Consider the following 24,536-nt stretch of genomic DNA (forward strand, 5'->3'; position numbering starts at 1 on the left):
GTCATTGGTGACTCCCTGTTACCTACTGCTTCGTAGTAGACACTCATGACCTCTAGCTTGGACTACTGTGATAGCCTGCTTCATCCAGATCTTACCTCTAGTCTTTTCAATATCCAATCCCAATTTCACATAGCTGCCAAAGTTCAAGTCTGATTATAAAAATATTACTGTACTCAAGAAAGTCCTATGGTTCCCAATTTCATATACAATCAAATACAAACTCCTTTGATGTATAAAGAAATCCCTTCACCCATCTGACTCTTAATGGGTCTTTCCGGCTGATTGTACATTACTATTGTTATACCCTCCATGATCCAAAGTGGTGACTACTTGCTGATCCTCATGCCTGCCATCTTCCATCTCTATATGTTTGCAGAGCTCTTCTGAGCCTTGGCTTCTTTCCCTCATCTCTGCCCTTCTCAGGCTTCCTTCAGGGCTCAGCTCTGCACCACTGCCTGTATCCAAGGCCTTTCCTAATCCTCTCAGTAGCTCCAAAAATCACCTTTTATCTATCTGCCTTGTATTTACATTGTATAGGTTTTGTATCTACTTATTTGCATTCTTGTTATTTCTTGAGATGGAATTTAAGTTCTTTAAAAGATTATCATTTTTGTCTTTATATCCACAGCCATTAGCATCTAACCTTTTTTTTTTTTTTTTTTTTACTATCAAGCTTTTTTGCTTGATAATAAAGTTCAAATACTCCTAATCCTTTCTTTTCAGTCTATAGCTAAACCAAATTATTCACCTCCTCAGGAGACTTTGCTGAAGGTCTTTTTTTTCCACTGTATTATCTCTCTTGTATTGCATTCATCTACCATACTCATTTGAATTCCTAATTTTTGAAATCTAGTTCAAATGCCACCTCTAGGAAGCCTTTCCTGTTCTCCCTCTCTTCCCCAGACTCTCTTTCCAATAAAAAATATTTAGACTTCACATAACTGTTTACACCTTCCTGTGTATTGTCTTACATTCTGCATATTTATGTCATCTCCCTCTACAGGACTGCCAGTCATTCTAGCACCTAACAGTGTTCTGTAGAGACAGTATTTTCTTAATATTGATTGAAATATGTTTCTAAGTTCTTATTTCTCCCCTCCATGCTTCAGTAATACCCAAGAAGCCCTTCCCACTCAAAAGTTTAGGATCCTGTGATCTCTTGGTGTTGTTTTTCTCATCCATAAACTGAATGGGAGGCTGAATTAGATATCTAAGGCACTTTCTCTAGCTTTAAGAATCTAATTGTATATTCAGCTGGAGTACTGAAATAAAAGGGAAGGTTCAAAAAACACTTTTGAGCACCAGCTGTATATACCAGGTATGATTTAGAACAAGTTATTTAAACTCTTAAAGCCCTGATTTTCCTCCTGTTTAAATGGGATTTATCTCCCAAGTGGTTGTGAAGATCAAATGAGATAAAATACTTTGTAAATTCATGTGATGATAGATATGAGTTAGTTTTCTTGAAGTTCAGCTTCCCCATTTAGAAAATGGAAATAATTGTACTACTATCCTCTTTGAGTTGTTAAATTCAAATCAGTTCAATATTTATTAAGCACCTATTAGGTGCAAGGCATTATACTAGGCACTTGGGATAAAAAGATGAAATAAGACATGGTCCCACCTCCATCTTGTTCACTACCTTCAGACATTTAGATGTGAGTTATTTAAGGTGTGAGTTGTAAAGATGTATGCAGGAAGGCAGTGACACTTTCTCACAAAATATGAGAATCAGGCATTGGAAGAGGCATCAGAGACCATCTAGTCCAACACTTGTAAGTGGTCATCCAATTGCCTCCCCTTCACTTGAAGACTCCCAATAGTGGGTGACTCATCTTATCTCCCCTACTGCATGCATTGTTCATAAAGGAATGCCTTTCACACCTTGGAATTTTGTTCTGTGGATTGTTTGGAAAAATTCCTGGAAAGGTATCCAAATGAAACAGGTCAATTATTCCAGAGAAGAGAATAGAGTCCTTGCTCCTGTTGAATGGAAAAGATGGAGCCCAGAACAGAAGGAACAAGATCATCAAACCAGATAGCTCTAGACACAAGTATCTGGGGACTGTGTATGGGGGATGCCAGAGTTTGGGGACAAAAGCTTGGGAATGGTTCCTGAAGTAGTTTGGAGAAGACCGGTGTAGGGTATTCACAAAATCACATGATGTCAGAACTGGAAGTAGTGAATTCACACCCCACATTGGGTGCCAATTGTGGGGACCAAGTTAATACCCTGGATACTTTAGAATCAGCCGGAGTCAGAATAAGCAAAAATCCTTGGTCTTAATTCTTGGTTGAAATGAGAGGAATGGACACAGGAATCTCCTCTTCCTCATTCCGCCAAGAGTCACATTCCTTTGTCTTACTCCACCCTCTAATCCCTCCTCCCAATCTCTCTATACACCAACAGATCAAGTCAGCACAGAATAGTGGGGCAGGCCATTTTCCAAGCATATGCTAATAGAGTATTATCCAATAAGTAATTAGCCTCAAATGCTCAGCTGTCCAAGTGCATCTGCTCAGTTTCAGCCCATTACAATTTAGTCCAATATTCTCCTCTTTTTTGAAGTTGAGAAAACTAAGACCCAGAGAAAAGAATGTGCCCAAGTTTACACAATGGCAGAGCCAAGATTTGAACCAGGTTTTCTAACTCCAAATTAAAGTCAACAAAATAAATACAAAGCACTAGTTAAGTATGAGAAATATCCCAAACCCCAAACTGCTCCCCACTGTCTATCCTATCCTTTCTACTGCACTTTGTCCCTTCCTTACCCGGGGACCACTCACTGCAGAGCTATTGCCTCTTCTCTCACAATTCAGTTTGAAGGAGTTTCACTGAGAACTTGCTCTATCTATTGCTGTGCAAAATGTGGAAGAGTCTTACATCAAATGCTCTTGACCATTTTATGTCATGGACCTCTTAGTAGTCACATGAAGCCTGTGGACCACATCTCTGAATTACATACATATATATATAATGTATATATATATATATATATATATATTTTTTTTTTTTTTTTGCTGAGGCAATTGAGTTAAGTGACTTGTGCAAAGGCACACATCTAGGAAGTAGTAAGTGCTGAGACTGGATTTGAATTCAGGTCCTTCTGACTTCAGGGCCTGTGCTTTTATCTACTTTACCATCTAGCTACCTTTCTGAATTATATTTATAACACATTAAGTAAAACACATAGAAACCAATTTTAAATTGGTTTACAAAAAATCAATTACAGATAAAATATAAAAAGTACCAATTATATTTCAATATGATTCATATAAATGAATATGATTTCAATATGAACTTATTTTTTTAAAAAACAAGTTTGCTGACTCCAGATTTTCACTATCTGAATATCTGAAATATCTGAATAAATGATATAGTTCTTAAGTGAGAAGGAATTTCAAAGGAGAAAGATCATTGGACTCTGCCCAGGATTGAGCTCTTTGTGTTGGAGGCTCTCAAAGGACTAACCTAAAACTCAGATTATCTGTAATCTGAAGGATTCAGGATTTAGGAGGTATAAAACCATGCTAGGAGATTGGCAGTTGTGAAATCCAGATGCTGCTGGCTCCTGATCTCCTAGGGACATGTCCCTGGGGATCCCAGAGCCACCAAAGCTACAATGTGGGTCCCTCCCCCTTCCTTGGTAAAAGGAGACAATGATGTGTGGACTTGATGTTAGCTATTGATATTGAGGGAAGACTAGATAATTTGCATTATAATTCCCTCCATAATGCAAGAATCATACCCCTTCCCCTTCAGAAAACTAGAGAAAGGGTTGAAGCACACTGAAAGAGAAGGGTGAAGTCTCAGGCAACATTGTGAAGACAGAGCCCAGGAGCTGGATGGTAGCAAAGGAGTTGGGAGAAGAGGCTAAGGGATTATGAGGGGAAAAGGTTTGAGGAGACAGTGGGAGAAAAGGATAGGAGTTAGGAGGGACATATTAGAAGAGGAGAGGGGGGGCAGTGGGGAAGGCGAGAGGGAGCTGAGAACAACAGGGCAGCAGTTAGGCACCGTAGGTGGTGGCTGCTTTTTTCAGCTCCCTTGACAGCTGAGCGAATCCAGAGCCCCATTCCCCTGTGAGGGAGGGAAAATCAGAGCCTTCTGCTTCCCACATCTTTTTCCCATTTCCATCTTGCTACCAGTTAGGGCCCTGGGGTCAGGTTCGGGCCAGTTCCCTATTTTTCCTATCCTTCTCCCCCATCTCTCTGGCCCTGCATACTGAATGGAATACAGGGGTGAAAGAGGTCACTAGAAGGGCAAAGCCAAATGAAGTGGAAGATTCAGGTATGGTTCTAGATTCTATTATGCACGAGATGGGGTAAAAGTGAGGGTTAGGTTGGTGATCATGATGGAGAGGTCTGAGTGGGACTTGGGTCTGATTCCATCACACTGGTGCATTTTCTGCACCCTAATCCAATTTTTTATTTTTATGTGGCATAGGTAATAATTAGATAGCATAATATAGTGAAAGAGCCCTAGATTTGCAATCATAAGACCTACTATTTACTATTTTTGTGACCTCAGGCAAATCACTTTTCCCCTCTAGGCCCCAGTTTCCTCATAAAATGGGTTGAACAAGATGATCTCTAAGGTTCCTTTCAGCCCTAAATCCTGTGAACCCCCAATAAGGATCCATTTCTAGGGCTAGGCTAGAGCTGGTGGTTCTTTGTTCCCTTCTTCCTATTTTTGTGTCTTAAAATCATCAATTTTCCTAGTCCTGTTATGGAGGAAATCCTATAGAAGTTCCAAATCGGCTCCCGAGTCTAATTACTAGGATTGAGAGGCAGTTATTTTAGAGAGAGACTGGGAGAACAAGAAACAAGCACTTTGGGAAACCTTTGGTGGTCTTTCTAGTTTATTCTTACTGGGTAGCACCATGGATAGAGCATTGGACTTAGCCACAGGAAGACCTGAGTTTGAATCCCATTTCAGACTTCAATTGTGAGACCGTGAGCAGGTCACTTTATGACCTCAGTCTCAGTTTCCTCAGCTGTGAAACAGATAAAAACACCTCATGGGGAGCTTGTAGGAATGATCTGAGGTAGCATGTAAAGTGCTTTGCAAAACTCAAAAGAGCTGTATACATGTTTTGTCTTTGCTGTTGTTGAGATATTTCAGTCATGGCCAATGCTTTGTGACCCATTTGGGCTTTTCTTGGCAAAGACACTGGAGTGGTTTGCCATTCCTTCTCCAGATCATTTGATAGATGAGGAAACTGAGGCAAACAGAATTAATTGATTTGTCCAGGGTCGCACAGCTGGTATCTGAGGCCAGATATAAATGCTATTATTATTGGTTTTGTTGATTAATAGACCTCCTACAATCTGACCTCCATATCTCAAGTGCTTCACTTGCTTCTGTCACATCCTGTAGAGAAAGAGCTTAAGAACTTCCCTTTGTGCTTCTCCATTACCCCTCAGAGACTAGCCCTATATCCCCCTTAGCAAGGGTATCCTTCTCTTGCAGGACCCCCAGCTCCTCTTCCCTCCCCTCATTCTCAGTTCTCTTTGATCTTTTCTGGGCCCCAGAGCCTGGGAGGCCTGCTCTTGTTCATTGCCCTCCAGTGGCCCAGAGAGGGGAAAGAGAGATGACCTCCCCCCCTTTCCCGCCTCTTCTGACTCTGACTTTGATCTCTTCCCTCTCTCCCTAGGGGCCTCCTAGGTTTTTCTTAGGGGGGAGGAGGGAAGTGTTGGGAAGGAGACCACTGGAGATGGGGAACTGCAGGCAGGGCAGTTCTGCCTCCTTCAGTAAAACAGGAAAAGTTGCAGCTGGGGAGAAGCAGCGGGAGGGACCGAGGTAAGATTGTTGGATGTTTACCTTTTCCTAGGGCTCTGGATTTCCCCTCCCTGATGCCCCTCCAAGAGATTTTTTAACCCAGGCACCAGGCCCCTGGCCCCTAGCCTCCCTCTGCACCCCAACCCCTCCCCCCCAGACTGTCTGGGGTTAAGGGGCAGCAAAGGAACTAAAAGAGTAGGCACTGGGATAAAGCTTGTGTAGGGGTGCAGGGGCCCCTGGGTAATTGAATCATAAAAGCAGAGAGGAGTTTAACTACAGGTCACAGAACTGACTAACTTCATCATCCGGCCCTTGATGCCCTGGGGGAGAGGGGGAGGGTCACTTTGGAGGCTGCAGCTGGCCGCAGTCAAGTTGGGACCTGCCTAGCACCAGATGTTGGCAGCTGCCTCCCTTGTTCCCAAACAACTCCCTTACTACCTACCCCCGAGGTCCTCCCTTTTCTCCTACCGTTCGGGGTCCTCCCCATCTCTCCTCCAGGACTGAGTTTTTGGCAGGGACATGGATGGGGGAAGCCTAACTTGCATCTCCTTAGGAAGAAGAAGGTGCTGAAGTACTGAAGGGAATGGAGAAAAGGTATTCTCCTTCGGTAGAATGGGACCGAGGAGACTGCAGTGCTTGGGGAAGACAGATTCATGGGCAGGGGTGGAAAGACTGACACTAGTGTCAGGAGGAAAGACAAATGGATAGGGCTCACCTCCCTCCAAAAATCTCAAAGCACTCAATAGTCCTGCTCTCCCGCGATTTCCCAGAAAGCAGAATCAGGACTGGGTACTTCTTCCTGGTTAGAACAAGAACCCAGGCATCCTGACCTCCCAGCCCAACAGTCCCCACCTCCTCCCTTAAGTTAGCTCAGCCCAGCCCAGCCCTGGGGAGCATTGTTGGCAACTGGAACTGGGAACTGGGCAGGCGGGGCCAAGAACAACAAATTCAGGATCCCAGCCCAGGAACGGGGCAGGCTCTTTTCTCTCTGTCTACCTTCAATCCCATCTCTCCTCACCCTCCATCTCTGATTCCTCCCACCCACATCTCTAAAGGGAAATCATCTTTCAGATCCCAGGGTTTCCTGGTAAAACCATCATGGAGACCTCTTCCTCCCCATCAGGGAGCCATTTCCCTAACCCAGCTCTGATTCCAAAGAGGCTTGTTCTCTCTCCCCTGATGTCCATTGGGAAGACCTTGCAGTCTAACTTTCACTTCCCCACCATAACTGCCGTCTTCTCGGGCAAGAAGAGAGCTGACATGTGAACGTGACATTGGTTAAGAGACTGAACCCCAGGATGATAGATTTGGAGAAGGAAAGGGCCTTGTAGGTCACATAATCTGTCTCTTCATTTTATAGATGAGGTAATGGAGGCCTGGAAAATGGAAGTGATTTGCCTAAGACAGCAAAAGTGGGAAAATAGCAGAGTCAGGTTTTGAACTCAGGTCCTGTCATCTAGAGCCTTGCAGTTTAGTATTCCTGAGAATAAGAAAGGACTAGGCAAGAAGTCCCAGTTCATCTCTCTGCAGTTGGGAATCAGAGAAGAGGAAGATCCAGTTGTCTTGCCTTTCATTCCTTCATTCACCAATTCCTTATTTAATGTTTGTTACGGGTTCAGGAGCAACTCAGTAGGAAGATATGAGTCCTAGTCTCACTTCTGACACACTGGCTCTGTGACTCACTGACCTTTCCCAGACAAATCCATGACCAATGTCATGTTCACATGTCAGATCTCTTATTGCCCAATTGCCCAAAGAGAGCTTCTACTTCACCAAAGGGAACTACAACATGTAAATAAATACAAACCACGGAGTAGCACAAATGTAGGAGAATGTGACAGGACGACAGGAGAAGCCTAGACAATGTTCTCCAAGAATATCGAAGAAAAGAGAGATTAATTTTGGTCTGGGAGGAATACAGAAAACTTCCCTAAGGAGGAGTGATGAGCTGGAAGGAAGAGGATGTTAAAAAAAAAAAAAAAAAAAGCCTCTGACTTTGGAGTCAAGGTCTGGGTTTGAACTTCAGCTTTGCTCCTCACTGCCCGAGTAAGCTTAGGCAAAGCTCCGGACCTCTCTGAGGCTCAACCTTCTCTTCTATAAAATGAAGGGGCTGCACTAAATATCTCAAAAACTTGTTTCTGGCTTCAGATCTTAGTTTCTATGAACAGGACAGGGGTCTGGGCATGAGGGGTGTTTTGTGCAAAGAGTGATTTTGGGGAAGTGTGAGTGTGTGCAAGGAGAGAAGACAAAGTGTGTGTGTGTGTTCATTTGGGCTGCAATGGGGAATATGGACAGTGCAATGAAGCAAGGCTGGGGAGAGGTAGTAAAGGACATTAAATACTAGGATAAGAAGCTTCTGGGGAGCTACTAGAGAGCTTTGAGGAAGAAATGACAGGATCAAATCTCTGCCTTAGGTAGTAGATTAATTCAGGTAGCCATGTGAAAGAGGGATTCGGGATGGGAAAGATTGGAGGCAAGAAAGTCATTCGGGAAGCACTTTCCCCATCTTTCTGCCTCTTTCCATCATCTTTTGCTCTCTCTTCATACCCAGATGTCCTGCTTCTTAGCTTGCTCTCTCTCTCTGTCTCTCTCTCTCCCTCTCTCTCTCTCTCTGTGTCTTTTTCTCTCTCTCTGTCTTTATGTCTGTCTCCCTGTCTCTTTCTTTGTCTCTCTCTCTCTCTCTCTTCTCTCTCTCTCTCTCTCTCTCTCTCTCTCTCTCTCTCTCTCTCTCTCTCTCTCTCTCTCTCACACACACACACACACACACACACACACACACTCTATTTTTTTTATCCCCTTTCCTTGCCTACCTATCCCTGCCTATCCCTGTTCTTAGCCCTCTGTGGGTGAGAGGCAGAGGACCCAGGTAAACAGGGCTGATCCTGGGTTCCATTTCTCAGTGACGCCCAGCCAAACAAACCCTCTGACCTAGCAGATGTCATAACACCGCTTAGGGTGAGGCAATTCTGCAAGATGTTGAATTTGGCTCGGATACACTCCCCCTTTGCTTGAGAGCTCATGATTCTTTGTCACACACCCTACAGAGGTCATCAGTTCCCTCCCTGGTCACTGGGCCAAGTACCCCAAGGCTCCCCACTACCCCTGCATCTTCCAGCAAAGCAGAAGAGGTGAGAAAGAAGGGAAACTCTTCTCCAAGAAATTCAACCCTGGATTACTCTCTCCTAACCTTAATCATCAGGAAGACCTTTCTATTGTTCCATCTTCATCCCTCCTGCTGCCAGAGCAACATCATTGCTCTTCAGTGAAAACAAATCTCCAAGCTTTCTCTTTACCGAGGCCTCTCCTTCTTTATGAACCTAGGAATTTTGCCTCTTCTTCTGGGGAGGCCTGTGATGAAGGCTTCCTTCAGAGGGAGGGGGCCAGAGCAGGGGGCGCCAGGGGCAAGTCTGTTGCTGATTTGGTCATAATTAAAAGGCCAGCAACTTTGGGAAATTCCTTCCCCTTACTGATCCCAGTGGGAAATTAAAGCCAGTTGTGACTGATGCTGCATGGGGTCCCTCCCCACCCCTATCCCTCTTTCAGTGTCCCCCAGTCACTGCCTTTTTTGTCCCAGGTCATCCCCTCTACTCCAGAGCTTGCCAAGCTCTTAACTTCTCTTGTGTCTCTTAACCACAGCCCTTTTCCCTTGGTTCTTTAGCTCCTGCCTCTCTCCCTCAGCCCTTACTTCCATCTTCCAGTCTCTTCCCTTTCCCCTAGTGTCCTTTTCAGGGTTTTACCCTCTCTTCAATGTCATTTCCATCCCTTCCCTTTTTCTCAGGCTCCTTCAGCCCCTGGCACTCTCCATCAGAGTCCTCCAATCCCATCTCTGTTTTGTAATTCATCCCAGCCCCTTCATTCCTCCCCCCAGTGTCTTTTAGTCCCTTTTCTTGAATATCTCCCAGCCTTCCTCTCTCTTAATCCATTCTTTTCTCCTAACCTCCTTCATTTTTCAGTGCCTCCCAATTCCTCCTCTCTTCCTTTCTTTTTCTTGGTGTCCTTCAGTTTCTGTGCCTCTTTCTCAATTTCCCCCAGTTCCTTCCCCATCTCTGTGTTCCCTAGCTCCAGCCCCTATCCTTCAGAGTCCCTCATTTTCTCTCTTCCCCAGTGCCTTTAATCTGTTGCCCTCCTCCCCTAGAGTATCCTAGTCCCTAATCCCTTCCCCTAGGGTACTCCCCCTGCCCCCTACCTGGGAGAGAAGAGGATGAAAATGGAGAAATAGGTCCTGGTTTTCCCACCTCCTGACCCTACTCAATCTAGTCAGATCCCCTCCCAGCAGGCAAAACGGCCCCCTCTGTGCAGATGATTAGGCCCTGGAGCGGCCAAACCGCAAACTTTCACATCTGGAAAGAATTCCCCTCCCAGCCTAACTTCCCTTTGTCTTACTCCTGTCTCTTTTGGAAATCTGGGCCTGGCTGGGCACAGGCAGGGGTGGAGAGTCTAAACCTTCCTGTCCCCCAGTCCCAGGTTGTGCTGCCCATTGTCTCCTGGGCATCAGATAAGCCCTCACCAAGTTGGGGAGAGTATGAAGGGGCTGGAGCAGAGAAAAGTGGGGGTTGTTACTGAAAAGAAGAATCATCCTCAGCTCTCCTATTGCCTGGATCAGGCTATTTTCTTCTATTTCATTTTAGGGTGGGCTGGGTTTAGAAGGGAGGTGGTGGACTGGAACGGTGATGGGGGTGGGGGTAAGCTGGGGTGAGGATTCTGGGAGAGCACCGTGACTCAAAAGCTACCATCACCGCACCCCCAGTTGGCTAGATGCTCAGGAAAACCCATCTAGGCATTTCCCTGACTGAACCAGCAGGGCATTAGTGAGGTGAGTATTTGCCAGGGGAGAGAGGAGGGGACTGAAGGTATACCAAAAAAGAAGGGGGAGGGAACTGGAAGGGGACATTAAGGAAGAAGGAAGCTGTGGGAACATTAAGGAAGAGAGAGAAGATTGGATAAGAAATGAATTGAGGAATTGAATTTGGAGGGGGAGAAGGAAAAGTGCTGGGGAAGAGGGGCAAGGGGACTAAGGGGACACTTGCAGGGACTGGAGGTACACAGAGAGGGGACGCGGTCTAGGGAGGAGATACTGCAGGACAGCAAAGCAGGCTGGGACATTTCCAAGAAGACTAGGAAGCAGCCTCCATCTTTCACGAGAAGAAAGTGAGATGTATAGTTGCACAGGTCATTCTGATTGAGTCACTCCAGTAGGCTTAAAGAAAGATGATTTATCCAAAGTAATCTGGGAGCAGGCCCTAGCTCCTAACTTCTGATCTAGCGCTCCTTCTGATGGGGAGTGTAGGGGGAAAGATTCCTTGATCAGAGTCCCTGGTTCTGCTCCTTAGCCATAAGCCTATCTTGTAAAAGGAGGAAGTATTCAATTCTATTCTAAATCTCTTCTAGCTTTAAATCCTTTATCTGAAATTCACTGGCCCTTCATGTAGCTTTGTGATGTTGGCTCACCTGCCTGTTTTCTGGAGATTTTTAAGGACTTAGAACTAACTTTAGCTTTGTACTCTTTCTCTTGAATTTCCTTTGTCGCTCTCAGCTTTCTCAAGATCATAGGATTTTATGATCCTATCATTTTATAGCTAAACTGAGGCTCAGGCCGCATCATTTTGCTTTACAGGGAAGGAAACTGAGGCTCAGACGGGGGAGGAACTTACTTGGGGGTAGTCACAACTAAAAAGAGCATTCGGGGGCTCTGCCTGTCTAACTTAGGGAATCTATTGATATTGGTCCCATTCAGAAATCTTTTCTGTCTAACCACCATTCCTTTGTTGCAGGATCAGTCCAGCATCCTTTTTTTTTTTTTTTTTTTAACGCTTCTTTTCTCAAGAAGAATCCATCAATTAGAACTTCTCCCAAACCTCTAGCTCTCTTCTCCATTACTCTCCAGCCCCTTTCAAATTCCTGGACTTGACACGTTGACTGTTTTGCAAAAGCGTCCTCCTCCTCCCAAAGCCTTCTCTTCTCTGCTACGCTCCTCCCAACTCCCATCGCTTCCCCCCTCTGCTCATTGAGCCCACCATTCGAAGCCTTTCCTACAGCCTTTTAATGGCAGAGACCCATTCCCTTGTTCCTGTGGTTAAGTGCTTGGAGATCCGGAAAGTCTGTTTCCTATACTGTACCATCCCCCCAGACCCACACTACTGGCTGGGAAGGGGGGGGGGGGAGGGAGGGAGAGAAGAATTGCTCGAAGGCGGGACTCGGACTGAGTTTTCCATCAAAGCCTTTGGAACGAGCTGAGCTGGCGGGAGCTGGGGACCTGGGGCGGGGAGGGGGAGGTAGGGGGGTTGGGGCGGGAGCGAGGGGGGACACATGCACAAGATTTTCCGAGGCGAGGCTCGCTCAGCCTAGCGGCCTCTCCCTCAGCGGAGATCCTGGATGAGCTAGGGAGGGAGTGAGGGAAATGGCAGAGAAGTAGAAAGGGGCGGCTGGCAGGGGAGGGTAGGGGTGGGGAGTGGTGAGCGTCAGTGCGTGCTTCTACCTCTGCTCACCTATCTCCGAAGCTCGCTATCTCTTTGTTCTTTCTTTTCTCTACCGCGGGCTCTCGTTTTCGATTCTGTGCTTTGTCTGTTTCCGCGTCTCGCTTTCTCTCACCCTCATTTCCCTCTCCCTTAAAAAAAAAATCTCTTTCCCTTCTGCTCTGCTATAGGAAGACCATTCTGAACCTCTCCCTCTCCTCCCTCCTGCCTCTCTCCCTTTGTCTCCCTCTCAGTCTTTCTTTCCCCATCTTTGTCTTTCTCTGCTCTCCATTTCTCCTCCCCCTCTTTCCTCTTTCTCTTCCTCCTGTCCTCCCCCCGCCCCCCGTCTCTCCATCTCTCCTTCTGTCCGGCCTGTGGTGGATGTCAGGCTCTCTCCCGTGACAACCCTGGAGGGACTGAGTGCTGCCCAGAGACGACAAGGTGTCTCCCCTACTCCCCAACTGCTTTGATCTCCAGACTTCAAAGCTCTCCCAAAGCGGTTCTACCTTCTTCCGCCGCTGTAACTGCCCAGAAAAGTGATACCTGAGTCCCTCCCCACGGGACCCCCCTCCCCCTGCAATCCAAGCCCAGCATCCGCCTCTCCCTCCGCGCCCAGGGCCGCCCTCCCCCGGGACACGCAATCTCTGTCCCCGAGGAGATCCACACACCCCCCCCCCCATCCCCAACCTCTCCTCGGCAGGAGACCCAGGCAGCCGCCCCCCCGCCCCGTGTCTCCCTCTCCCTAGGTGGTTTTTCAACAGAGCTCTCCCCTCCCCCCTCTCCCCCTTTCCCCGCTTCCTCCCCCGCCTCCTGGCCCCTTCTCTCCCTAGGCCAAGGCGAAAAAAAGTTCTTTATTAAAGGGACTGTGTCAAGTGATTGGCTGTGACCTCTGGCCTTCGCAACTACTTCTTTCAGAGTCTTTATTAACCCTTTAGTGTCTTTTAAGCACCTAGTTGGGGAGACCGGGAATTGCGGCGTCCGCGCCCCAGCAGCCAAGCCGGGGGACTCAGGTGTCTTGCTCCCACCCTGGGCGTCCCCAACATTATCCAGTCGTTTCCAGCAGGGGGCGCGAGTGCCTTACCTGTGGACCTGACCCTCCTGACCCAGGGACTGGCCTCTCCCTTTGGGTCTGCATCCAGCCCCTGTAAGCGGTGACGGCTCCCGAGCATCCTCCTCCCCCCTCCTCCTCGCCCGGTGTGTGGAGCCCTTTGCCCGCAGTACTGTTACCACTCCACCACAGTAGCTGTGGGCACGTTTTAGGGCGCTCACAGAATCCGAGTACCGAGGCTGACCTGGAGCATTCGGCCGAACCGCCGGCTGAACGAGAGGGGGAAGGAGCGGAGGGGGGGAGTGGAGTCCCAAGGTGGAAGCCTGAATGAAGTTGGAAAAAGGGAAACTGAGGCTCGAGGGGTCCAGGAACTCGGCATTCCAGTTCTCACCCCCCCATCTCGGCTTTCCCTGTGCCCACCAAGGGTGTCCTCCTGTCTAAGTGTCCCACTCACTGAAAAAGAGAACCAGGGTCCCTTCCCCCTCAGAGTAGTCCAGACCCCCCTCTCTCCCTTCCTCTCACCCTCCCTCTACAGCCTGAACTCAGGTTAAAGTAGGGGGAGGGATGGGTGTTGGGGGCAGGGGGGGAGGGAGGATCAGCCCGGATCTCTGGGGATGGGGATTGGAACTGGCATCCCCAAGTCTCCGCCGCTAGCCAAGGGGAGTCGGGCCCCACCAGGTGGAGAGACGATGGGGTGGGGCGGAGCGGAGGGCGGAGGCCGAGAGCAGGGGCGGGACCAGTGGCCCTTATAAAAGGAGCCCAAATCAGATTCCTTTCCCGGCTTTGGGGGTTTCGCTGTGATTGTCTCCTTCGCTCGTGGCGCTTGGAGATCGCGCGGTGGGAAGGAAGAAAAAGTGGTTCTCAGTACTTCCAGTCCTCCAAGCCCGGTTTCCAGAGGAAAGTTTCCCTACTTTTGCCAAGATGTCCAACTTCTCCGGGAACTGGAAGATCATCCGTTCAGAAAACTTTGAGGACTTACTCAAGGCGTTGGGTGAGAAAAGCTCTGGGATTAGCCCAGGGTGGTCAAAGTAAAAATGGGTCCCTGGAGAAAGGGGAGGTACCAGATGCCCAGATGCCCGGGAAGGGAGAGAGTGACTGAGGGGGGGGGTGCATGTATGTATGAGGGGGATGTTTGATGCCCCGAGGGAAGGTGAAGGTGGAAATTGTTGAAATCTTGAGTAGGAGATGCCGGATGCCTCAATTCCTCCCCTCCAGAGCGGGGTGTGTACCTGTGGGTCCCTAGAGGAGAAAAAGAGAATGATAAGACATCTGGGTTCTCCCAGGGGGAAAAGTATGGGGGGCAGACTTCTGAATTCTACCCGTTTCCTGGGAGTCAATCTATTAGCCCCCGATTCCCAATGACTCAAAACCCTGGGAAGGGTGAAATATTTCTTGGATTGGATGGATGGGAGAGAGAGATGGGGGCAGGTAGGTTTCCTTAGGGGTCTCAACTTGGTAAGGTTACCAGCTGAGCCCTGATTGAGTGTCTGTATCCCCAGATGTCATATCTGGGAAAATTCTTCATGGAACTAGATGCCTGGGTCTGCCTGGCACCAGTCCCTTTTATTCTTTTATATGGGTCCCAGCCTTTTCCCTCTGATGAATAGTAATCCAATCCTTAGGAGGTTCCTGATGAGGGTGTGGGTGGCTCCCAGCTCTCCCTCGTCCCTTCCTCCATCCAATTAAAAACATGCTTAGCTATCTCATATCCCTGATTCCCAGTTCTCTTCAGGGCCCTAGGAACTTTGTACCTATTCCAGACTCTCTTCTCTATACCTCTATCCTTAGCCATCCTGCCTTCCCTCTTTCTTGCTCCCCACCCCCCTTCTGTGAGACGAATATTTTCCACCAGCAGCTTCTGGATCCTAGGAAAATAGTTCTGGATAATTATCACTTTCTTAGGTTTCATCAAATGGCTTTGCATGAAGCCCAATTCTCTCTCCACTCCCCCTCCCCACATTCCCCAGCTCTCTTCTTTCTTCCCACCCCACCTCCCCCTATTCTGGTTAGGCAGAGCTCACCTGCTAAAGGAATATGGGAAGTATGAGGGACCACCTAGGCGTTGTAGCCTTCCTTCACTCAGACCCTCCTCTCTATCTCTGATTTCAATTGTTCTCACTCTGACTCCAGGAGGATGCATTGAAGCATTTAAGACAGGAATCTGGTGTACAGAGTTCAGAGATCCAGAGGCTCCAGATTGTCAGAAATGCCTAGAGTCTTAGGGAGATCATTTAATTTGGTTTCTCTCCCTTTATAGATGATAAAACTGAGGCTCACAGATGTAGAACGACTTGCTCTAAATTTCTTAGAAAGTTAGTTCTCTTAATGCCCAATTAGTGTTCTTTCTACTGCTTGGATCATCAAATAAGTTCAGGGGAAAGGAAGATGGAGTCTGCAGGATCCTGGAGACAAAACCAGTAACTGATTCTGCTATGGGAGGGGATGGAAGTTAGATAACAGGGGGGACTTCTCAATACTAAGGCTGGAGACAGAACAGAAAAGCAAGAAGAAGCAAATAGTTCTGTTATGATCTTTCCTGGAGAAGAGAGATTTTGGGGACTGAGCAGGAGTTACCCTACAAGACTTAGGAATCTCTGAAGGGTTCTAGCTCAGCATTAGGATGTCATAGAGTTGCAAAATGGAGCTGGGGTAGGACCTTAGCAATCATATGACTATCTCCCCTTTCCATTTTACTAATGAGGAAATGGAAGTCCAGATAGTTTGGGAGATTTGTTCATCCCAGTATCTTACTGCTATTTGGAAGGTTCTCAAAGTTTAATCTGCATCCCTCCTGTTCCATGGAATGGAGCCCAGATAGATCTCTGGAGAATGCCCCTTCAGAGGTTGGGACCATTTCTGCTGCACCCTCTCCCCAGCCTTGTATTCTCCAAGCTCTGTCCAGACAAACCTGCTCTAAGGGAGAATGAAACAAGAGACTTGGTTCTCCCAGTCCCAGCTCAAAAACAAGATCTGTCTGTCTGTCTCCATTCTGTTTGTCTTCCCTGCAGGGACCTTCAGAGCCACGTGTCCTCCCCAGAACCTGCTAGGGACAGATTGAAAACAGACCCATTAGACAAACACACAGTGCCAAAGTCCGCTGAAATCATCACAATTCTCTCCCTGTTGTATTGCAGTGGGAAGGGGGAGAGAAGGTCAAGGATGGGGACAGAATCTTTTCTATTTTCCTGAGAAATAGTTCAAATTTGGGCTCAGGTATTTCTTAGCTATATGACTCTTAGCAAGTCATTTAACTGCTCTGGGTCTCAGTCTCCTCATCTGTAAAATGTTAATAGCAGCTACCTACCAGGTTGTTGGAAAGGTTAAAAAAAAAAAAGTGCTGTATCACTGCTAGTTGTTATTGTTATTGTTTTTCTAAAATGAAGATAATAATAGCTACACAGCCAGTCTTGGAGAGTGATTACCAGAATAAAATGAGATAGTGGTTACGAAAGTGTTTTGTAAAATTAAAGCCCTATGTGGGTTGAACTAATAGGCTTATTACCCTTCACCCTATTCTACTGTTCTGACCTCTATCTGGTGTGCAGATATGGGAGGCCTTTATTTTACTCCTCTTCCTCAAGTCCTACTACATAAGTAATTCCCTTCTCCCTTGGAGGGAAGTAAAACAAAAGCACTGGTCATCTTTCCAGTCCTTTTTTCTCTTCGGAGTAGTCTGCTTTTCCATCTCTGATTCTTTCCCTATCTTTAAAGGAGATAAGTGCTTTGAGATCTCAAGGATAAAGAATTTCAGTGCATCATTGTCTTTAGCTTTAGGGTACCAGGGGACTGATGCCCTGTGGAGATAGAAACCTTCTCCTCTGGGCTTTCTGGAAGGAGATATCTGGGCCCTGCACATAAAGTGCTCCCCTTTGGGGGCTCTGGGGTCCTGCCCTAGGGCAAAGAAGTGTTTGTTATCCTAGTTAATAGAAACTCGGACCTAGAGGAAGGCCCAAGCTCAGTAGGGCCTGAAGGTAGGGAGGGAATCCCAATTCTGACCTCCCAAGCTTCTCTTCCTCTTCTTTACCCTCCTTCACCTCCCACCTGCTACCTTCCTGCTGGGTTCAATTCCAGACCAGCAGGGACTTGGGAGGGAAGAAGGGGGTGCTGTGTTTTAAGACTTGGGGGTCATACTTTGAGCTTTATCACTTCCTTCCCTTCCTTTAGCTATTCTCTCTTTGCTTCCCCACCCCCTAATAAAAGTTAAAGGAGAGAACAGACCAAATCCTGGGGGAGGAGGTAGGGCCCAGAATGATTGTAGTAGGGGGAACTGAGGGGAGGGAGGGACAGCTTCTCCCACTCTGAAGGAAGATTTTCCGGAGGCCTCCCTGGAGTCTGTCTCTTAAAGGATTATAGGATTTAGGGAAGAGAAGACCTTAGAAGTCATTTAGTACAATTCCTTCATTTTTATAGATGAGGAACCTGAAAAAAGGGTCACAGAAGTAATGTGGCAGAGACAGCATTAGAACCCATGTCTTATTCCAAATTTCCACTAATCAAGCTGACTGAGACAGAGCTAGGGAGGGATCTGAAAAGGAGAATGAGATAGGTCCTTGGTGCAGATATACCTAAAATAAAGGAAGAAAAGAATAAAGGGGGCTGAGCAAATGTTAGGAGCCCTGGCTCCTGTCCCAGCCTTGGCTTCGTGGCACTGCACCCTTCTCTCAATTTCCTCATCTTTCAAATAGGATTTAATGTTTGTATTACCTACCTCAGCCAATGCCATAGCACATGAAGTGCTTTGCAAACCTTAAGATGGGATATAATTTGAGCTGTTATTATTACACTCTATTGGTTGTTGTGAAGAAAGTACTTTATAAGTCTTAAAGCAGTGAAGAAATGTGATATTCTTTCCTTGTCTTTCCAGAAGCAGGGAACAGGTGGGAATTTCTGGTTGGCGGAAGTAACACCAGGGCCGGGTGCCCGGGTCAGTTTCCCAAAATTACTGAGCCCTCCATTGTGGATCATGGGTGGTTCTGTGCTTGAGCAGAACCGCCTGGTATCCTGCTCCAGGTCCAGACTTGAACCTTCCGGTCCTCAGGGCTCTTTTGGGTTTATCTTTCAGCTTTGACCCTTCTTTGCTCTAAATGTCCATGGGTACTTAAATCACCAAATCTTGACAGGAATGAAAAGCACTTATCAAATGCTTCTATGCTCTAAATCTTATTCTAAGGGCTAGGAATACAGCTGAGAGAAGAGAGAAAGGGAGGGAGAGAGGGAAAGAGACAGAGAAAGAAGGGTCAGTTGCCAGTCTCTACCCTTCTAGAAGTACATTCTGATTGGGGGGAAGACTACACATTTAGGGGAGAAAATTTATTTGATTTCAAATGATGTATGCTTTCCAGAAGCAATGTTAGTATTGATTAGTTAGTATTAATATTGTGCTTGAAGAAAGAGTTGAAAGTGAGTTGGGGACTTTAGGCTATGGGGGTGGTATGAGCTTGAGGGGTGTAGGAGCAATAGAATAGATAAATGATAGTCTGTTTGGGGGCTGGGCAGAGAAAGTGGGCTAGGGGTTTTCATTTCTTCACCTCTCAAGAAGACAGATCCATCTTATGCCTCAGTTTCCTCATCTGCAAAATGTGGCTCTTTTTTGTTGTTGGAAAAATGCACGTTGTAGACCTTAAAAAAACCTAGAGAAAGGTGAGTTTCTCTTTCTCCAAAAGGACCAAATATTCCCTTTTTTCTCTATGACCATTTATTCCCCTCTACCCTTTATCACTGAATTGTTTCCTTTTTTTACCTGAGCTGACTTAACTTTTGCCCGATGCCAGAATCTAGAGTTCTAAGTTCTTGATTTTTTTTTTGGTCATGGAGATCCCTTTTCAGAACAAAGGTGGATTCACAAAATAAAATACATAGGGTTACAAAGGAAACAAGTTCTGTTGAAATACACTTATCAATAAAAACAGATTCATGGACTCCAGGTTAAGGAACTCAAATCTAGAAGCTAGAGAGTAAGAAAAACTTCCTTGTCCCAAAGGGAAGGCAGGGCACAGAAAGGAGGTAAGAGCTTTCTTCTGCGCGAGATTTAGAAAAAGACAGACCCTGTAACCCACATCCCTTTTCTGGCAAGTCTGGGGGAGGGGCTGCCTTCAGCTTTGACAACAGCTGACTTAGCCTGAGGGAAAATCCAAGGGCCAGATTGAGCAAACCGTGCTGGCAAATGGGAAAGAGGGAACTAAAGTTTAGGGTTAGGTAGGGATGGAGGAATTGCAAATCCGGGGATTAGACTTTAGGCGCACGAGGCTGCTGGTGGAGGGAAGCCTAGACACCTAGATTTAACGGCGCCCTTAGGGGAGGGGTTCTGGAAAAGGTGTTGGAGAAAGGCTCCAGGGGATCAAAGATACCAAGAATGGTGGGTGGGAGAAGGCAGGTCCCCGGAGCCAAAGGAGTGACTGGCAGGGATGGCCCTCAGGAAATGCTGGGGTGTGAAGGGACGGGAAATTGCCTCTCCCTGCTAGGAGCCAGCCTTGATTCACTCCTAGGAAAGCCACAGACACAGGGAGAGGTTGTTAGAGACAATTCCCATAGTGGCTTGGACCCAGAGGTGCAGAGGACCCAGGTGTCCTGATTCTTAGTCATAGGATTAATAAATACCTCTAAACCTAGGGGAGGAAAATATCGGGGACACTCCCTCTTCTCGGCCTCCCATCTTTCTAGGCCTTTCTCCAATCCTGTCTTCTCAAAAAGCCTTCCCTAACGTCCCCTCCCCAGCCCAATATCATTTTAGGCAGCATAGCTCCTAAGAGATCACATCCAATTCTCTCTCTCTCTTTTTTTTTTTTTTTTTTGAAGACACAGCATCTCTTTTTTTATTACTACCAATAAAATCGGATCTCTAGGAGCAACCTGTTTAGTAAATACCAATACTAATTTTATCCCTTTCTAGAAGGTAGATATATGTATAACCAGGGGACCATCTTCAACTTCCCTCTCAATCTGCTGAGGGCATTCTATAAAGCATTAATGAGGATGGTTTTCTAGCACCCCCATTACATGGGAAACATATGGGACTCTCAGATACCTTGAATGCTAATCTTCTAGCTCCTTAATTTTTCAAATAAATAAATTAAAGTTCAGAGGCAAGGGCTTGCTGGTAAATATTTAGCAAAACACTTTCCAGAGGGGAACAAATGCATCCACCGTACTTATAAATTGGGTCTGCATCATTAACATTTTCTCCAACACTTTCCTAAGTCTAGACAAAAAAACAAACAAGCCCCCCCCCCCAAAAACACACATTAAGTCAAGCCCTCACTGTAGCATTTGCTAATTCTGAGCTATAAATACTCACTGAAAATTTAACAATCAGCTCCCCTAGCTGGTTCTAGCCCCAGTTGACATAATAGTTCATTGACAGAATCAGGATTTTTTTTTTTTAAGGCACTTGGAGTCAGAATCACACAGCTGGTAAGTATCTGAAGCTGAACTTAATTCAGGGCCTTCTGACTATGGAGTTGTACTCTATCTATTGTACCAATCTAGCAGGGTTCTTTTCCCACTACAGGGAGGTACTTAGAAATGCCATATCAAAATAGATAGGAATTATTCCCCAAATGATAAACTCCTTGAGGACAGATCTTCTAGTAGGGTAAGGAATCAAAAAGATCTAAGTTAAAACCTTAAACGATTATTAATGTAATCCAGTGTGCCTCAGTTGCTCTGCTTATAAAATGGAAATAATAATAGCACTTCCCAGAGTTGTTTATGTAAAGTGCTTTGCAAACTTTAAAGTATAAGCTATTAACTACCTATATTATTAATGCTAGCTATTGTTATTATTCCTCATAGGATCTGGCATATTCCAGACGTCCAATCAATACTTTATTGAGAGGGAACAGAGCTACTCAGGGTTAGAGATCATCCTCTCCAACCTGTATCTAAATCAAGGATCCTATCTGTAATATACCCAGCAAGCAGTCACCTGGCCTCTCCTTAAAATGAAGACGATCCAATGGTCTGAGCCCACTTGTTGATAGATAAGATATTTTCCCTTTAATTGCATTAAAACCTCTCCATTTGGTGGTTCTTGGAAATTGACCCTCTATGGGACCTTAGAGACTGTCTAGTAAAACCTCTCCATTATACAGATGAGGGGAAAAAAAGACTCAGGAGAAGGAACTTGTCCTAAGTCACAAAGGGAACAAGTGGCAGAGCAGGGATTTAAACCCACTTTGGATTCGGTGTTCTTTCTACTATAGCAAAACTGTATCTGTCCTCTAGAGCCAAAGTGAAGCAAGTTTAATCTCTTGACCACATTTCAACCTTTTGAATATTTGAAGACATTCAACAAGCACCAAACATCTGTCTGTGTTTCAACTCTTCTGCTGCCACATTCAAGGCTCTTACACATTTTCAGGGATGGGACTGGGGAGGGAGTGGAGATGGCAAGGGAGAGGAACTGCAGTAGGGTCCCGGCTGTTCGGAGGCCCTTTTGCAGATATGTTTAGGGTCCCTGAGGAGGGGGGTCATCCCCCAGTGGTACCCTGCAAGAGGGAGGGATTGTAGCATCCACAGGCAGGAAGTCACAACTTCTCTATCCCGCTACAGGAGTGAATATGATGCTGAGAAAGATTGCTGTGGCAGCCGCTTCCAAGCCAGCGGTGGAGATTAAACAGGATGGAGAGAGTTTCTACATCAAAACTTCTACCACCGTGAGGACCACTGAGATAAACTTCAAAATTGGGGAAGAGTTTGAAGAGCAGACGGTGGACGGAAGGCCCTGTAAGGTTAGTGCTTTTTATAGGGTCAAGGAAAGGAGAGGGAAATGGCTGGAATAAGCCATAACATCCTGACTATCCCTGTGAAATCTGCCTTTCATTTACCCTTTTCCTGATCAGGAATGCTGAAAGCGCCTTTCACACTCCTCTGAAAAAGTCCATCTTATGATCCCGCTTCCAAACTCTCAGCTAAATTGAGCTAATTTCAGAGACTCATTCTCCAATCTACAACTTCTTGTAATATGACATCCACCCCTTTTACTGAAGCCATAACTAGGGTGGGGTAATTAGGACTTTGTCTCAGAGTACCAAAACTTAGAGGGCATCTGGAACACTTAAGCTGGTTAAAATGAGTTAAAACAACTGAACTGAATTTAACAATTATCTAGCAATCATAATTAGTTAAAATTAAGACACTTCCTTCTGGGAGGGCTTGACAGGCCCAACACAGGTGAGTACCTTCTGAACTTCTCCCCACCCAGCGTCCTTCCTACTTGCTGTGTCACATGAGAACCACTTTAGAGCTACCTGCCCCGGGCATGGCTCAGGGTTTTTTGCCATGAGTGCTAATGGGGACTCTGCCTACCCCAACGCATCCCATTGCACAGATTTCTTTTTCTTCCTCATCCCAGAGCTTAGTGAAATGGGAAAGCCAGAACAAGATGGTGTGTGAACAGAGACTCCTGAAAGGGGAGGGACCCAAGACCTCCTGGTCCCGGGAGCTGACCAACGACGGAGAATTGATCCTGGTAAGCCCTTTGTCCCCTGTCTCCTATTGCCCAGTGTCTCCCATCCCCTAGCTCAGGCTTGATTCTAATGAGCGTCCCTTACAGGTGGATGGAATAAGGATTCATTTGTTTTTTGCGTCCCCCTCCCCCTCACTGCCTTACCCCTAACCACCACTACCCCTACTATACTGAGAAGGATGAGTTATGGGGAAGAAGGGAGACACCAAACAGGAGATCAGATTTCTTTCTCCACCTTCGTTCTCTGAAAGCTAATACCTGGGTGAAACTGGAGGCTAGAAGGTCCCCGGCTTCATGTTATGTGGGAGGATTTCATGAAATCAAGGAGACCTTGGTGAATAAGGAACCAGGACTGGAAGGATGGGAGGGAAGGAAGGAAGGCTTCTTTGTGGTCTACACTGGGGAGGACAATTGGTTTTTTTTTTCCCCACAAGGATTGACACTAGGGTGGATGGGGAGGGGGAACATGCCCCTTTCTACCATCAGCTCCAGGCAGGGCCCCTCTGCCAGTCACCAGAGGGGCACTGAGGCTGGAAGAGCCAGGTTTCACCCTACCTCCACTTCTCTGGAGCACTGTCTTGTCCCCTCCCCTAGACCATAGTTTCTGTCCTTGCAGACCATGACGGCGGATGATGTGGTGTGCACCAGGGTCTACGTCAGGGAATGAGTGCTGAGGAGATGTCCTGAGAGAGTCTTCTGCTTCTCTCCTGTTCCGTGGCCTCCCAGTGATCACTCAACGTCAGAGTCTTTTGTTTACCTTGTCACTGCTTCCTTCCAACTTTACCCAGCTAGTGCTCCGACCTGCTCCCTGCCCTGCCCTTCTTATATCTGGAAGCCAATGTCCTGGACATTTCCTAGAGCCCAGCTCTGTTTCCTCTACCCTTCCCTATTTCACCTGACCTGTCCCAAACGAATCCCTGACCACCCTGGCCGGAGATGTTTGCTTCTTCCCCTCCTCTGTCTCTGATTAAAAGACTCAGCCCAGGAGAGGTCCTCTCCATTCTTGAGAGATCCTAAAAGAGATAGAGACAGACAGAGACAGTCAGAGAGAGAGAGAGAGAGAAACAACTCCCACCAACCCTGGTGGGAGTCTCTGCTTTATCCCTGAGATCTCTCCTTCTAATCCCACAGCACTTCTTTCCTTCCCCGAATCTGTGGCTGATTCAGTTTGTAATATTTATTTGTTAATGTTATTAAACCATCTGAAAGTTAAAACTCTGCCCAGTAGTGTTTGATTTTGGAGGGAGGAGGGAAACCTGGGAGGATGGGTGTGAGCCTGTAAAAATGGGAGATGAGGAATTGGGCAGCAGGTGAAATTATATATTGCTTTTTGCCACCAAATCTTCAAAGATGGCTTACATTTCCTTTACCTACTTCTCCTTTGGTCCCCTGAAATCTCGTTTCTGCCCTCCACAACTCAACTGAATGTTTTATTTTTTATTATTTTTTTTTTTTTTGCTGAGACAATTGGGGGTAAGTGACTTACCCAGGGTCACACAGCCAGGAAGTGTTAAGTGTCTGAGACCAGATTTGAACTCAAGTCCTCCTGACTCCAGGGCCGGTGCTCTATCCACTCTGCCATCTAGCTGCCCTGAATGCTCTTTTAAAGCTGTAACAGTGATTCCTCAGCTGCCAAATCTGATGACCTTTCCTTAGTTCTCATTCTTTTTGACTTTCTGATAGTATTTCCAAAGCCCAGCAGCCTGCTGTAGGGGAAGGAGCCACGGCCTCTGCATCAGAAGGCCTAGGTTTGAGTTTTTTGGCTCTGACTCCAGGCCCAAATCATCCACT

At 46.5% G+C, this 24,536-nt stretch overlaps 1 protein-coding gene across 1 annotated transcript; it reads left to right on the top strand.

Moving 5' to 3' along the window:
* The first annotated feature begins 14,048 nt into the window (after nt 1–14,048).
* On the top strand, nt 14,049–23,960 carry CRABP2 (cellular retinoic acid binding protein 2). The gene is made up of 4 exons (XM_051993774.1): nt 14,049–14,270; nt 21,830–22,008; nt 22,632–22,748; nt 23,362–23,960. Exons 1-4 carry the CDS (start codon nt 14,201–14,203, stop codon nt 23,410–23,412), a joined length of 417 nt encoding a protein of 138 aa, XP_051849734.1. The 5' UTR covers nt 14,049–14,200; the 3' UTR covers nt 23,413–23,960.
* The last annotated feature ends 576 nt before the right edge of the window (nt 23,961–24,536 follow it).

This window comes from Antechinus flavipes, chromosome 4 (assembly GCF_016432865.1).
Source record: "Antechinus flavipes isolate AdamAnt ecotype Samford, QLD, Australia chromosome 4, AdamAnt_v2, whole genome shotgun sequence".
NCBI classification, from domain to species: Eukaryota; Metazoa; Chordata; class Mammalia; order Dasyuromorphia; family Dasyuridae; genus Antechinus; species Antechinus flavipes.